Below are 15,188 nucleotides of genomic sequence, written 5' to 3'. Positions count from 1 at the left end.
TTGTAGAGATGGAGTCTCACCATGTTGCCCAGTCTGGTCTTGAACTCCTGGGCCCAAGCAGTTCTCCTGCCTCGGCCTCCCAAAGTGTTAAAATTACAATCATAATCCACTGCACCTGGCCTGGAACTAATTACATGGAGTCTCGGCTCACTGCATCCTCCGCCTCCTGGGTTCAAGTGATTCTCCTGCCTCAGCCCCCTGAATAGCTGGGATTACAGGTGCCTGCCATCATGCCCAGATAATTTTTGTATTTTTAGTAGAGATGGGGTTTTGCCATGTTGGCCAAGCTGGTTTTGAACTCCTGACCTCAGGTGATCCAACCACCTTGGCCTCCCAAATGCTGGGATTACAGGTGTGAGCCATGTGCCCCGCCTCTGACTGATTTTTTGAGTGTAGTATGAGATACAAAGTAGGGGCCTACCTTCATTTTTTTTCTGTATGGATATCCAATTGTTCTAGCTTTATATTTTGAAAAGACTATCCCTTTTCCACTGATTAAAAAAGCCACTTTTACCATACATCAGATATCTATATATATATTGCTGGGTTTAATTTGGGCGATTTTCATTCTGTTCACCTATTTGTCCATCTCTGTGCTAGTAGCACAGTATCTGCACTCTAGGTCTATGTTAGTCTTAAGATGAGGTGGGGCAAGTTTTCCTTCTTTTTTTTTAAGATTGTCTTGGTTTCTTATCTTATTGTTTTGTATTTCTTTTTTTTTTCCTGAAGAGTTGGGTTTATTTCAATGGCAAATTTGAAACCCTTGCCTTAAGCAAGAGTACTATAGTAATTATGTCAGGAATAGACAATTTCCTACACTGTCAAATATATAAAAGTTCCTTTTGTACTTTCTTCAACACTGATCAACAAGCAGAGTCAGTCCACATTTGCTTTGATCTAGCTACTGAGTTAACCTGAATTGCTTCTTCAGAGATTCTGGCATCTTGGGTGGGGGAGGGCAAGGGAGCCTGAAGCAGGCCTTCACAGAATCATACATAAACTACTATAGTGCAGTCAGAGTACCAGTCATAACGATACAAGCAAACAGTCCCTTCCATACACCTTTAAAGCCAAGTGTCTGGAGGACCTGAGAAGCACTGCTACCTGTTTCTTTATTCAACACAGATACCACAGAATCAGCAGGGTGAGAAACAATTGCAGAAAACACTCCAGGTATATAACCTGCTATAACTGTTACAACCAGCTCCTCTGCCTTTGAACATTCACTGTGGGGGCTTAGGAACCACAAACTTGTATGATGCTTCAACAGTATCTTCAAAGCAGACAGACTTCATCATGGTGTATGCTGCCTCATCCAGAGAGGAGTAATCCCTTTGTAGCATGTTGTTAGGCCTTCTTCCTTATACATTTTGGGAGCTGCATCCCTCAAAGTGTTGGTGTAACCTGGTTGGGTTTGAATTTGAACCTTAGCAGCTTCCATAAGGCAATTACAGCAAAGAATTTAGCACTTGCAGAGGTAGCCAAATATAGTGATATGCGCCAGAGATAACATGTTCTGGGAGCATATTGCTATACGAGACTTTAAAGACTTCATAAAAGCCAAACTTGCAGAGTCCAGCATGGAGTGACCAATGAAAGTCAGAGCCCAACCTTTAGCCAAACAGTGAACACCATCGTCCTTAGTGCAACTGAGAATCCATTTAATATGCCCTTGTACTTTTGGGGGTCTACCTGCATATGGCATTTCTCTAAACCCCAGGAGAATGATGGCAGTGTGTGTCAGACTACAACCTAAGACCTCACCAGAGCCACACGGTGCATAATACTTTGTGGAGCCATATTCACAACTATACTTTTCCAAGGCAGCAGCTGCCAGGTTAAGAGAGCAGTGGGGCAGGCCTCTGGGTCTTGTGGTGCTGCTATGGAGGTCCGTGAGGCCATCGTCCACCAACTGCAGGTGTGGTGCATTGAAGGAGTTAACCCATGCCAGGTGTGCCATGGATGAGAACTTCTCCCTAAGATGGTGAACACCCAGCCACTCCCTTGGAAAGTTTGTGGCTCACAGGGTGATATTTTGTATTTCTGCATTGGATTTAGAATCAGCTTGTCAAGTTCCACAGGAAAATAGGTTGAGATTTAATTGAGATTGCATTTAATCTATAGACCAATTTAGGCAGAATTGACATTTTTATAGTATTGCATCTTCCAGTCTATGAGCATATGACATATTTCTTCACTTTAGATCTTCTTTAGGAGTCCCTCAATAAATGTTTTATAATTTTCTTCATAGAAGGACCAAAATTTTTAGATAAGTGGAAATGGGGATGCCAAGAGGAGGATAAAAAGGAGACAATTTTCACCCAGTGTAGCCAGAAATTCAAAGGCGACATATATAGTTCATTCTGACATTTTTCAGTATTACTGACTTTTTACTCTGACTTTTTATTATTTGTTTACTTTTTATTACTTGTATATGTTTGCATTGTCTTTAAGTCCTCAGCCACATCCCTAAACACTTAGCAGATTACCTTATTTCTTATTTTAGAAGATGTTGCCTGAGCAGCTAAAGCATTCTTAACTGTCTCCTTGTGGTGCATCTCCACTGCAAAATTTCTCCCATCTTTGTACTCTTTTTTTTTTTTTTTCACACTATTCCTGATATAGGAGTGTCCCGATGAGTAAGAAGGTCCAGTGCTAATCTATCCATGAGTACTCTGATTCCAGGACAGTTGGGATAACTGTGGTTATAGTGGTTACAGATTCCTTCCTATCTGTAGTCTTCCTTTGCATTTCCCACAATCAGCTAATGGCAGAGGCCCCAGAAAAATGATGCCCAGTTTTATAGTAGAAACATAACATGTAAGAATTATTACATTGTTAACATTCTTCTACCTACATCACCTATGAAATGAGGATTTTGTTACTTTTACAGATAAGAGCACTTTTTTGCCTGAGCTTCTGTGACCTGCTCCTGGGACTTTGCTGGCTCACAGAGACACTTCTCTATGGAGCTTCAGTAGCAAATAAGGACATCATCTGCTATAACCTACAAGCAGTTGGACAGGTGAGTGCTACTAGACTGTCACTGCACCTTGCAAGAAAGGCACACTCAGATCTAAATAGACACAAAGATGATTCAGCTTGGGAAGTGGAGACCCATTTGTTTATTGTTATGTTTTGAAACAATAGCTTTTGTCTTTTTTCAAGATTAAAAAATGCTATTTATTATAGAAATTTTTGAAAATTCAGAGAAGCAGAAAGATAATATTATCATTCTTTAATATTTTGTTCAAATTATATATCCTTCCAATGTTTTCATAATGAATATATATCTTTTTAAAGCAAATCAAATAATACATTAATATATATATATATATTTTTTTGAGACAGTCTTGCTCTGTTGCCAGGCTGGAGTGCAATGGTGCCGTCTTGGCTCACTGCAGCCTCCACCTCTGGGATTCAAGTGATTCTCCTGCCTCAGCCTCCTGAGTAGCTGGGACTACAGGTGCACAGTTGCCACCATGCCCAGCTAATTTTTGTATTTTTAGTAGAGATGAGGTTTCACCATGTTGGCCAGGATGGTCTCGATCTCTTGGCCTTGTGATCTGCCTGTTTCAGCCTTCCAAAGTGCTGTGATTACAGTCATAAGCCACCTCTCCTGGCCAATGAATACTTTTTATAACCTGTTTTTGTTATTCAACATATTGTGATTATGTTTCCAGGTAATGAAATACTTTTCCATAATATCATTTGAAATGATTGCATGGTTTTGTGTTACAGGAATAAAATAAACATTGGATTTTGAAAATACTGCAGATAATCACATATGAGTTGTTTATCTTTCATGAATTTTACCAGTGGATTAATCCACATAGTACCATCAGTATATAACACTCCTGTGTTTCTGAGACATGTAGTGTGAAAAAAGTAAAGGTTAAAATGCAGTCTGTTCTCACTGCTAGATATTTCCGTTATTAGAGGGGAAATTTCTTTCAATTTAATAAGAAATTAATAATATGTAATTGGTGGCATAAAATCTGTGCACTAATATGTTACCTATATCATATGAGTTTAAAATGTTTTAGAGTCATACTTTGCTCAGTCCTGCTAACAATCTCATGAATTAAATAGAGTTAAGGCTGTATTGTTTACTCAGATAATTATAGTCTTTGATCAGAAAAGTCTGTATTAGAATCCTGGACCTGATTAACTTTGTAATGTTTGACCAGCACCTAATCTTTCTGAACCTCAGTCTCCTAATCTGTAAAATGGCCATTAATAATATTTACTTTGTGCTTGGTACAGATGTGGTTAATGTTACTTTGTTTTTTTACAACTTTATTGAGTTATATCTGTAGTAAACTATACATATTTATGGTGTACAATCAGTTTTTACATATGTATTTTCCTGTGAAATCATCACCACAATCAAGATAACAAAGATTCCTGTTTCCATCACCCTCCAAATCATTTCAGATATATTTTCCTTAATGTCGTTGAGCTATGTATTATAACAGCTGCTTTTAAAAATAGTTGTTGGATATTTCCAATGTCTGGCTCATTCCTAGGCTGGTGTCTGTCTGCTGATTATCTTTTCCCATGAGAATGGGTCACATTTTCCTGTTCTTTGTATGTCAGGTAATTTAGGATTGCATCTTAGATATCATGAATACTATGTTGCATAGACTCTGGGTTCTTTTATAATTCTCTAGAGATTGTTAATACTTTTATTTAGCAGACAATCAACCTGATTACATTTGGAATGTAAATGTGGTCTCATCATCTGTGGACAATGGTTCAAATCTCAGTTTAGTTCTATAAGCCTTGGCTATGCTGGTTTGAGACTGTCATGCACATGCATAGTAGACAGGTTAGGCTGAGACTTGTTTGGATTAATACACAGAATTAAAGCATCCCTTTTCCTGGCTGTCTTTCTTCTGGGATTCCCTCCATACTTTCCTGTCTAAAGGGGGTCCTTTTCCGGTCTCTGTTGCCCAAGATAGATTTCTTTTAGAATTGTAGTTACCTTCATTGAGCAGCATCATGACTGAGGTACATGCTTGAGCAAAAATAAGAGAAAAGGGAGGGAAAAGTTTGAAAAACTCACTTCTTCTGTTCAGTTTACTTCTCCAAGTTTGACTTCTTTCCACAATCTACCTGTTTCTGTTTACTTTCCAGAGTCTTCAAGTGTTTGTTTTTTATATTTTTCCTAGGATTCCTTACTTGTAATCAGGGATGAACTGGAGAGGGCTTAAACATATTTATTTTGTTTGTTTTATTTTTTAAGATTGTGGTAAAATATACATAACATAAAATTTATCATTTAAAAATTTTAAGTATGGTAAAAATGTAACATAAAATTTATAATCTTACTTTTTTTAAGTATACACTTCAGTGACATTAAACATTCACCTTGTTTTCCAACTGTAACTACAGTCCATCTCCAGAGCTTTTTCATCTCAAACTGAAACTGTGTACCATTAAACAATAACTCCCCATTTCTCCTTAGTACCAGATCCTGGTAACCACTCTTCTACTTTTCTATGAATTCGACTACTCTAGGTACCTCATATCAGTGAAATCATATAATATTTGTCCTTTTGTGTCTGACTTATTTCACTTACATGTCTTCAAAGTTTATCTTGTTGTAGCATGTGTCAGAATTTCCTTCCTTTTTAAGGCTGAGTAATACTCCATTGTATGGATAGACCACATTTGGTTTATCCGTTTATCTTTCAGTGGACACTTGGGTTGCTTCCACCTTTTGGATGTTTGTGAATAATGCTGCTATGAACATTGATGTACAAATACATCTGAGTCCCTACTTTCTCAGTTCTTTTGTGCATATACTCAGGAGTAGAATTACTGGATCAGGTGGAAATTCTGTGTGATTTTTTGAGGAAACACCATGTTTTCCATAACAGCAGTGCAGAGAGCTACAGTTTCCACATCCATGCCGACATTTGTTGCTATATTTTTTTAAGTAATAGCCATCTTAATGGGTGTAAAGTGGTTTCTTGTTGTGGTTTTGATTTGCATTTCTCTAATCATTAGTAATGTTGGGTATCTTTTCATGTGCTTATTGACCATTTTTATGTCTTCTTTGAAGAAATGTCTCTTCAAGTCCTTTCCCTCTTTTTTATTTTTTTTGAGAGGGGACAAAGTCTCACTTTCTCATCCAGGCTGGAGTGCAGTGGCACTATCTTGGCTCACTGCAGCTTCTGCCTCCCAGGTTCAAGTGATTCTCCTGGTTCAGACTCCCAAGTAGCTGGGATTACAGGCATGTGCCACGACACCTGGCTAATTGTTGTATTTTTAATAGAGACAAGGTTTCACGATGTTGACTAGGCTGGTCTCCAACTCCTGACTTCAAGCAATCCACCCACCTTGGTCTCCCAAAATGCTGGGATTACAGGTGTGAGCCACCATGCCCAGCCCCCCCCCCATTCTTTAATCAGATTATTTACTTTTTTGTTATTGAGCTATAAGAGTTCTTTGTAAAGTCTTTACATTAACCCCATTATCAGACATACAATTTGCAAATATTGTCTCCCAGTCTGTAGGCTGCCTTTTCACTCTGTTACTTGTGTCCTTTGATGCACAGAAGTTTTATAAATTCTGATGCAGTTCATGTTTTCTTTTGTTGCCTGTGTTTTTGATGTCTTACTCAAGAAATCATTGCCAAATACAATATCATGAAGCTTTTACACTATATTTTCTTTTAAGAAGAGTTTTATACTTTTAGTCTTACATTTAAGTCTTTGATCTATTTGAAGATTTTTGTATGTGGTATAAAGTAAGGGTCCAGCTTTATTTTTGTGCCTGTGGAATATTCAGTTTTCCTGGTAGCGTTTATTTATTTGAGACAGTCTTGCTCTGTTACCCAGGCTGGAATGCAGTGACATGATCATGGCTAATGTGGTCACAGTGGCTTCGACCTTCCGGGCTCAACTGATCCTCCCACCTTAGCCTCCCAAGTAGCTGGGACTACAGGTGCATGCCATCATACCTGGCTAATTTTTGCATTTTTGGTAGAGATAGGGCCTCCCTATGTTGTTTACACTCGTCTTGAACTCCTGGGCTCAAACAGTCTTCCCACCTTGGCCTTCCACAGTGCTGGGATTACGGGCATGAGCCACCATGCCTGGCCCCATTTGCTGAAAAGAATGTTCTTTCCCTTCCGCATTGAATGATCTTGGCACCCTTGTCAAAATCATTTGATTATATATGTAGGATTTATTTCTGGGCTTTTAATTCCTATTCATTAGGTCTTTATGAAACTAGAAAGTGTGAGTCCTCCAACTTTTTGTTCATTTTTCTTTATGAGACAGGCTGGAATGCAGTGGTATGATCTTGGCTCACTGTAGCCTCGATCTTCTGGGCTCAAGTGAGCCTCCTGCCTCAGCCTCCTGAGTAGCTAGGACTACAGGTGCATGCCACCACACCTCGCTAATTTTTATTTTTTTATTTTTATTTTTTTGTAGAGATAGGATCTTCCAGTGTTGCTCAGGCTGGTCTCAAACCTCTGGGCTTAAGCCATCCTCCTACTGCAACCTCCCAAAGTGCTAGGAATATAGGCATGAGCCATCATGCCTGGCCTGTTCTTTTTCCAAGATTGTTTTAGCTATTCGGGGTCCCTTGAGATTCCATATGAATTTTAGTATTGTTTTTTTTATTTCTGCCAAAAAAAAAGTGTTGGGATTTTAATAGGGATTGCATTGAATCTGTAGGTCATTTAGGGTAGTATTAAACATTTTAACAACAGTGTTTCGGCCAGGTGTGGTGGCTCATGCCTATAATCCCAGCACTTTGTGAAGCTGAGGCAGGCAGATTGATTGAGCCCAGGAGTTTGAGACCAGACTGGGCAACATGGCGAGGCTTCGTCTCTACAAAAAATACGAAAATTAGCGGGGTGTGGTGTCGTGTGCTTGTAATTCCAGCTACTTGGGAAGCTGGGATGGGAAAATTGCTTGAGCCCAGGAGGCTGAGGCTGCAGTTAGCCATGAATCCGCCACTGCACTCCACTGCACTGTCACTGGGTGACAGAGTGTGACCCTGTCTCAAAACAACAACAACAACAACAAAAATACCATAGTAAGTCTTCCAGTCCATGAACATGGGTATCTTTCCATTTATTGATGCCTTCTCTAATTTCTTTTACCAATGTTTTATACTTTTTAGTGTAGAAGTCTTTTGCCTCCATAGTTAAGTTTATTCCTAAGTATTTTATTGTTTTTAATGATACTGTAAATGGAATTATTTTCTTAATTTCTTTTTTGGATTGTTCATTGTTAATATATAGAAGTGAAGCTGATTTTTTCATATTGATTTTATATCCAGCTGCTTGGCTGAATTCTTATTTGCTTGAACAGTTGCATGTGTGTATGTATGTAAATCTGTAGAGCTTTCTACATATAGAACATTTGTGTCATCTGCAAACAAATGGTTTCTTATCTTCCTCTTCAATTTAATTATCTTTTATTTCTTCTTGCTTAATTGCTCTAGCTAGGACTTCCAAAACTATGTTGAATAGCAGTGGTGAAAGTGGGCATCCTCACCTTGTTAGAAGAAAAGCTTTGTCTTTCATCATTAAGTATGATGTTATCTATGGGCTTTTCATATATGACCTTTATGTTTTTTGGTTTTGTGTTTGCTTATGAAATGATTTAATATTGGTAAATGTATAATAAAATGGGAGTTATTATATACCTGTGGTGGAGGAAGACTATAAATTGGTTACACTTAAAAAAATTTTTTTTTAATTTCGTGGATACGTAGTAGGTATATATATTTATGGGGCTCCATGAAATGTTTTGATACCAGCATGCAGTCTAAAATAATCACATCATGGAGAATGGAGTTATCCATCCCCTCAAGCATTTATCCTTTGTATTGTAAACAATACAATTTCACTCTTTTAGTTCTTTTAAAATGTACAATTAAGTTATTGTTGACTATAGTTACCCTGTTGTGCTATCATATAGTAGGTATTATTTATTCTTTCTAACTATATACATTTTTGTACCCATTACTTTATATATTTTTTGTACCCATTAACCATCTCCACCTTCTTCCTACCTTCCCACTACCCTTCTTAGCCTCTGGTACCATCCTTCATCCTTCCTCTGGTACCACTCTTTATGTCTATGAGTTCAATTGTTTTGATTTTTAGATTCCACAAATAAGTGCAAACATATGATGGCTGCCTTTCTGTGCCTTGCTTATTTTACTTAATACAACGATCTCCAGTTCCATCCATGTTGTTGCAAATGACAGATCTCACTTTTTTTATGGCTTAATAGTACTCTAGCGTATATATGTACTAGCCTTTATTTTGCTGAGGTTGTTTTCATCTGTTCCTAGTTTGGGTTTTTTTGTTTGTTTGTTTGTTTTTTAATCATGAAGGGGTATTGAATTTTGTCAAATGATTTTCTGCATTAATTCAGATAGTCATATAGTTTTTTTCTTAATTCTATTAATGTGATATATTAATTGGTTTTTGTATGTTGAACCATCCTTTCATTCCAGGAATGGCTCCTATTTGGTCATGGTGTATACTCCTTTTAATGTGCTGTTGAATTTTGTTTGCTACTATTTTGTTGAGGATTTTTGTAACAGTATTCATCAGGGATATTGGTCTGTCCTCTTCTTGTAGTATCGTTGTCTGGCGTTGGTATCAGGGTTTTGCTGGCCTCATAGAATGAGTTGGGAAGCATTGCATCCTATTCAGTTTTTTAGAATAACTTGACAGGTATTGGTACTAATTCTTTAAGTGTTTGATAGAATTTACCAGTAAAGCCATTTGGTTCTAGGCTTTGCGTTTTGGGGAATTTTTTGATTACTAATTAAATCTCCTTACTAGTTATAGATCTGTTCCAATTTTCTATTTCTAAACTATTATTATTATTGTTTTTTGTTTGAGACAGGGTCTTGCTCTGTCTCCCAGGCTGGAGTGCAGTGGTTCGATCACATTGCAACTTCGATCTCCTGGGCTAAAGCAATCCTCCCACCTCAGACTCCCAAGTAGCTGGGACCACAGGCGCATACCACCATGCCCAGCTAATTATTTTTTTTCAGATGGAGTCTTGTACTGTTGCCCAGGCTGGAGTGCACTGGCGTAATCTCAGCTCATTGCAACCTCCTCCTCCTGAGCCCAGGCAATTCTCCTGCCTCAGCCTCCCAAGTAGCTGGGATTACAGGCACAAGCCCCCACACATCGCTAATTTTTGTATTTTTAGTAGAGATGGGGTTTCACCATGTTGATCAGGCGGGTCTTGGACTCCTGACCCCAGGTGATCTGCCCACCTTGGCCTCCCAAAGTTCTGGGATTACAGGTATGAGCCACCATGCCCAGCCCCAGCTATTTTTTTTTTTTTTTAGAGAGACAAGATCTCACTATGTTGCATGGGGTGGTTTTGAACTCTTGTGCTCAAGTGGTCTTCCTGCCTCAGCCTCCCAAAGTATAATCCCAAAGTGAAATTACAGGTGTGAGTCACTGTGCCCAGCCTAAACTATTATTTTTAAAGACTGTATTCTTTGCCTTGTGTAGTCACTGAAGTATCTTTCCATTACCTTAGTGGTGAGCTCATGATTGGTCAGAAACTTCCTTAGGTTCCTCATACAAAAACTAACAAAAACCTCTCATGATCTTTGCAGATTGGTTCTGTAATGGGGCATTGTTTCAGTGCTTAGCTGGGTCATTTAAACATCTGCCTTACCCTTTGCTTCCTACTTGCATGAAGTCTGAATGTCCATCGGAGGTGCAAATGTAGATTTTTTCCTGAGCATGTGTCTACTTCGGACATGCATATGGCCCTCTAGATTCACTAGTATCTACATGTCCCTTGCTTATGGATTGATTTTCTAAATTGACAAATAAAAATTATATGCATTTATGATGTAAAACATGTTTTAATATATGTATAAATTTTGGAATGGCTAAATCATGCTAGTCAACATATCCATTACCTCACGTACTTAACATTTTTCTGTGGTGAGAACATCTAAACTCTACTCTGTTGGCAGTTTTCAGGTATATACTATTATTAACTATAGTCACCATGTGGTACAGTAGATCTCCTGAACTTTTTTTTCCTAGCTGAAATTTTGTATACTTTGACTAATGTGTCCCCAGTATGCCTCCTCCCCACCTCCTAGCTCCTGGTAATCGCCATTCTACTATCTACATTTATGAATTCAACTTTTTATAATTTCAAACGTAAGTGAAATTATGCAGTATTTGTCTTTCTGTGCGTGACTTATTTCAGTAAGGGTAATATATTCCAAGTTCATCCTGTTATTACCAATGACAAGATTTTATTCCTTTTAAAGGCTGAATAGTATTCCATTATGTATATATATCACATTTTCTTTATCCATTCATCTATTGATGGATACTTAGGTTGATTCCATATCTTGGTTATCATGAACACTAAATACAGGAGTTTTTCAGAATTTTTTTTTTCTTTGTGCAAATATTTTACAGTTTTATTTTTAAATCATTTACACATATTCATACAAAGAAAAATAAATTTCAGGATGGAATTTTGGGACCATGGTAGTTTAAAAAAAAAAGAACTGTCTGATCATTAGCTACTGAAGACAAGGCAAGAGGCTTAGCAGTCATTACCTTCCCATGCAGGGGACAATTGAGAAGAATCCAAGCTGCTCCCTCATCTTCCTTCAATCATCACCTTCTGGAGACAAGATGGGGGAAGGGGATTTTCCAATGCTCTCCCCTAGAAACATTTCAAGAAATATAGCAAAGGCTTATGGCAACACTGAACCTATTTGCTAGAAATCTGCAAGATTGCAATTTCTGAATCAACTTTCTAGAAGAGTTAGCTCAATTCCCATTCACAGGTACTTCTAAGAGGAGGAAGGTTTGCTGCACTCACCACACCCCCTTCCCACTTGCTCTGTCCTCCCAACGCTCCAGAACAGAGCCTAGATCTCATCTGATCTAGCACCTCCCTGCTCCCACCCAGCCTCCTTTCACAAGTGAACCTTCCTTCAACCCCACACACCCAGACACTCTGTAGCAATTGGCCCTGGAAGCTCCTTAGGACCACCGTGATGATGACACAGGATTACTGCATCAGCATCATACTCACAAGGAATCAGAGCTCAGCTAGGAGAGGTCCAAGAATAACAGAACTATGAACACTCCTACCAAAACTCAGCTCTGCTCAGCCAATTCAACAATTCAGCCAAACAGAGGCTAACTCCTAGCACGTCCCACCCCAAACCATCATCATTAGAGGCACACAGCAAATGAACCTCCTACTTACACTGCCCAAGGAAGCTGGACTATTATCAATTCCCAGTAAAAGTGAGGGAAAGGACAGACATTACAAATGTGGTAGACCCTATCAGGAATGGCAGCTGATGACAACAGTTACCCTAAATCGTTGGATCCTACCCAAAATGCAGCACCAAGAAAAGGCATGATGAGCAGAGAGATCTGTAGCTGTATGTACAGCCTTTGAATTACCAAGAGACTCAGAGATAATGCAGCTCATTTTCCTACAATTATGTAGGAGCTAGAACACAGACTACCCACCCCTACATTGAGGCAGTTCCTGAAAGGCCATACCGCTTATGGTCATCAGCCTACCTCCTTGGTAGGGGGAGGGGGAATCACATCCAGAGCGGGGACCCCTCCAGGTGGACACTCACAGGGCAGCCCATCCCGTTGTCACTGGGGCAGGCCAAACATAGTTAGGAGGGTGGACAGATCCCGGGCATCAGCTGCACCATAGGCATCGCTCTGGCCTAACATAGACAATGCCAAACACAGGGTGCTCCAGATGTTCTCCGACATGGCGCCTCCTTCACCCTGAGGGCTTCGGCTTTTCCTCTGCATGTTCAGGGCCTCCAGAAAGTGCTCCACAGCCTCCTGGTGAGCCTCAAGGTTGATGCAGTTGATGCCCAGGTTATAGCGTGACTGGTTATAGCCAGGCTGGAGCTCGAGGGCCTGGCAGTATGCAGCTACTGCTTCTTCACTCTGGTTTCCATGGGCCAAGGTGGCCCCTAGCTTATTCCACAGCAAATAGTCATTGGGACGAACACTGAATGCACCTGTGAAGCAGTCCACGGCCTTGTCATACTCCCCACTCAGGTTGAAAAGGACTCCCAAGCCACACTGCACATCAGGGTTAATGGAGGTAGGGTCCAGCTGCACAGCTGCCAGAGAAGAGCTCTTTCACTTCAAGAAACAGGGAATCAGACAACAGAGACCCCAGGATATGCTTGCTGGGGCCCAGTCCTGCCCCACCAGCCCCTTCTTCAGCAGGTGTCACCAGATTAGCACAGCCAGTCCCACAGGGTTTCACAGGCCTGTCACTGCAGGGACTCATTGGTGAAGCTCATGGCCAGCGCCATCAGTGCTGTCTGGTTATCTGGCTTTAGCTCCAGACACCTCCGCAATGCACTGATGACTAATAGTTCTTGTTCATTCTCTGCCTGGGTGGTACCCAGATACTGCCAAGCTTCCATGTGCTTAGGATCCTACTGCACAACTGCCTCAAAAAGCAGCACAGCATTTGGCAGGTCCCCCTCCTCAAGTCACCACAGCCCTTCTTCAAAAGGCTGAGGGTGATCACGCAAGGGCTTCTCCTCCTCAAACTGGTACCCCTTATCATAGGTAGCTGACGTAAGGTCATCATAGTCAGAAAGCCAGGGGTGGGCCTCAGCATCCCGTTTTGCCATCTCCTCCAACTCTGCCTGGAACTTGTTCCAGAAATCGACATCAGACTCTATAGCTGACTTGGCTCGTTCAAACTCCATATCAAGGGCAGATATGTTTACTGGTCATGTGAACTGGTCAACCCAGGCATCTGATGTACCCTCAGAATTAGCCAATTTGCGGTCATCCACTTTGGCCACAAAGTCACTGGCCATGTGCTGCAGATCCTCCTCAGGATGATATTCATCACACCAGCGAGTGGAGGCTGTTCCCTCAGGCTCTCCCAGCCACAGTTTCTCCTCTGATTGCTCCAATTATTCCTCAGCCCAGCAAGCGGGGGACACAAAGGGGTCTGTAACTTCAGAGATGAATTCTTGGGACCAGTCAGTCTTGTTATAATCCTGAGTTACATCCACAGCATCTCCAGTTGCAAGGAACTCCTGGGCCCAGTTCTCAGACAAGGCCAAGTCTGCCACACCAGGGGCTCTCTGGGGAGCCTGGTGGAAGTTTGACTGTCCAATCTGCTGCATCTCAGCCAGGAGGTCATCCATCTTGAAGGTCTGAGGGGCATGGGACACAAGGGGTGCATTCTGGTCCTGCAGGAATTCAGCCACCCACTCATCTTCAAAAGCTACTCCCAAAGGTTTGGAGACTGCCTCAGAGGCTGGAGCTCCGGCGGTCCAGGGGCCAGGCCTCAATCCCTCCTGCCGAAGGGCCTTGTCTTGGGTGAAGTGCCCGGCCAGCTTCGTGAGCGGGTTGGCACCCCCGCATTCGGCCTCCACCAGCTCCTGCATTGCCATGGTGACCGCCAGCTCTCACGGCGCCCCGTGCTGCACAACCCGCCGGGCACCAGGTGCAGGCCCAGAGTTCTTATTTCCAAGTGTGTTTCCTTCCCCAGCCTCTTTCCCAGGCTTTTGGTTCTCTCTGCTGTTTGACCTGTTATCCCTTGCCCCAGAAGGCTGTGGCTAACGTATTTGCCTTTAAATGCTTTTGACATAAGCTATCTTGGAGATCACTCCTGCTCTGAGAAAACTCCAAGTGGATGAAATAAAAGCAGTCCCCTATGTTGATCCTGCAGGGAAGGGTCAGACACACCAAAACACATAGCTACTATTATTTGAGAATAAGGTCCATACTGATCCCTGTGGCACCAACAACCTTCACCAGGAATGCAGACTGCTGTCCCCACTGCTGTCATTGAATTAGGGAGCTGTGGATGATAAGGCAGATAAATTAAAATGCCATGATACTCTCTTACCAAAATTTACCATGTCTTTCTTCACTAAGCATTCCCCTGGATTTTGTAAAATTTTGATTAGATTCTAGAGCTCAAAAAAGTTGATTTTGACTGGTTTTTTTCCAGCTTAAGTGTTGCTTTAGTGGAAGAATAGATTTTTGGAGTTCTGTACTTCATCATTTTCTGTGATGGTACTCTGTTTATTTTTTTAAACAGCTTAATTGGGGTATAATTGCAAATATTTAACGTATACAATTTCATAAGTTTCTTTTTTCTTTTCTTTCTTTTTTTCTTTCTTTCTCT

General features: G+C 40.7%; 1 protein-coding gene and 2 pseudogenes across 10 annotated transcripts in view; 1 reads left to right on the top strand and 2 right to left on the bottom strand.

Annotated features, from left to right (window-relative positions):
• TMEM116 (transmembrane protein 116) overlaps positions 1-15,188 on the top strand; it is a 93,231-nt gene that overhangs the window by 26,771 nt on the left and 51,272 nt on the right. For all 8 annotated transcript variants that reach the window (XM_017542767.2, XM_017542814.2, XM_037743641.1 and 5 more), the window contains one exon: positions 2,894-3,025. In XM_017542767.2, coding sequence (XP_017398256.1) covers positions 2,894-3,025 — 132 coding nt within the window. The remainder of the gene's footprint in view (positions 1-2,893; positions 3,026-15,188) is intronic.
• On the bottom strand, positions 726-2,668 carry LOC108314097 (annotated as a pseudogene). Its single transcript, XR_005202646.1, has 2 exons — positions 2,610-2,668; positions 726-1,976 (listed from the first exon to the last, which is right to left on the bottom strand). The product of XR_005202646.1 is annotated as a phosphate carrier protein, mitochondrial-like (transcript).
• LOC108314039 lies at positions 11,416-15,126 on the bottom strand (annotated as a pseudogene). The gene has a single exon (XR_001829324.1). The product of XR_001829324.1 is annotated as a peroxisomal targeting signal 1 receptor-like (transcript).

This window comes from Cebus imitator, unplaced genomic scaffold (genome assembly GCF_001604975.1).
Source record: "Cebus imitator isolate Cc_AM_T3 unplaced genomic scaffold, Cebus_imitator-1.0 Scaffold8, whole genome shotgun sequence".
NCBI classification, from domain to species: domain Eukaryota; kingdom Metazoa; phylum Chordata; class Mammalia; order Primates; family Cebidae; genus Cebus; species Cebus imitator.
The sequence above is the reverse complement of the archived record's forward strand: the minus strand, read 5'-3'. Positions and strand labels throughout refer to the sequence as shown.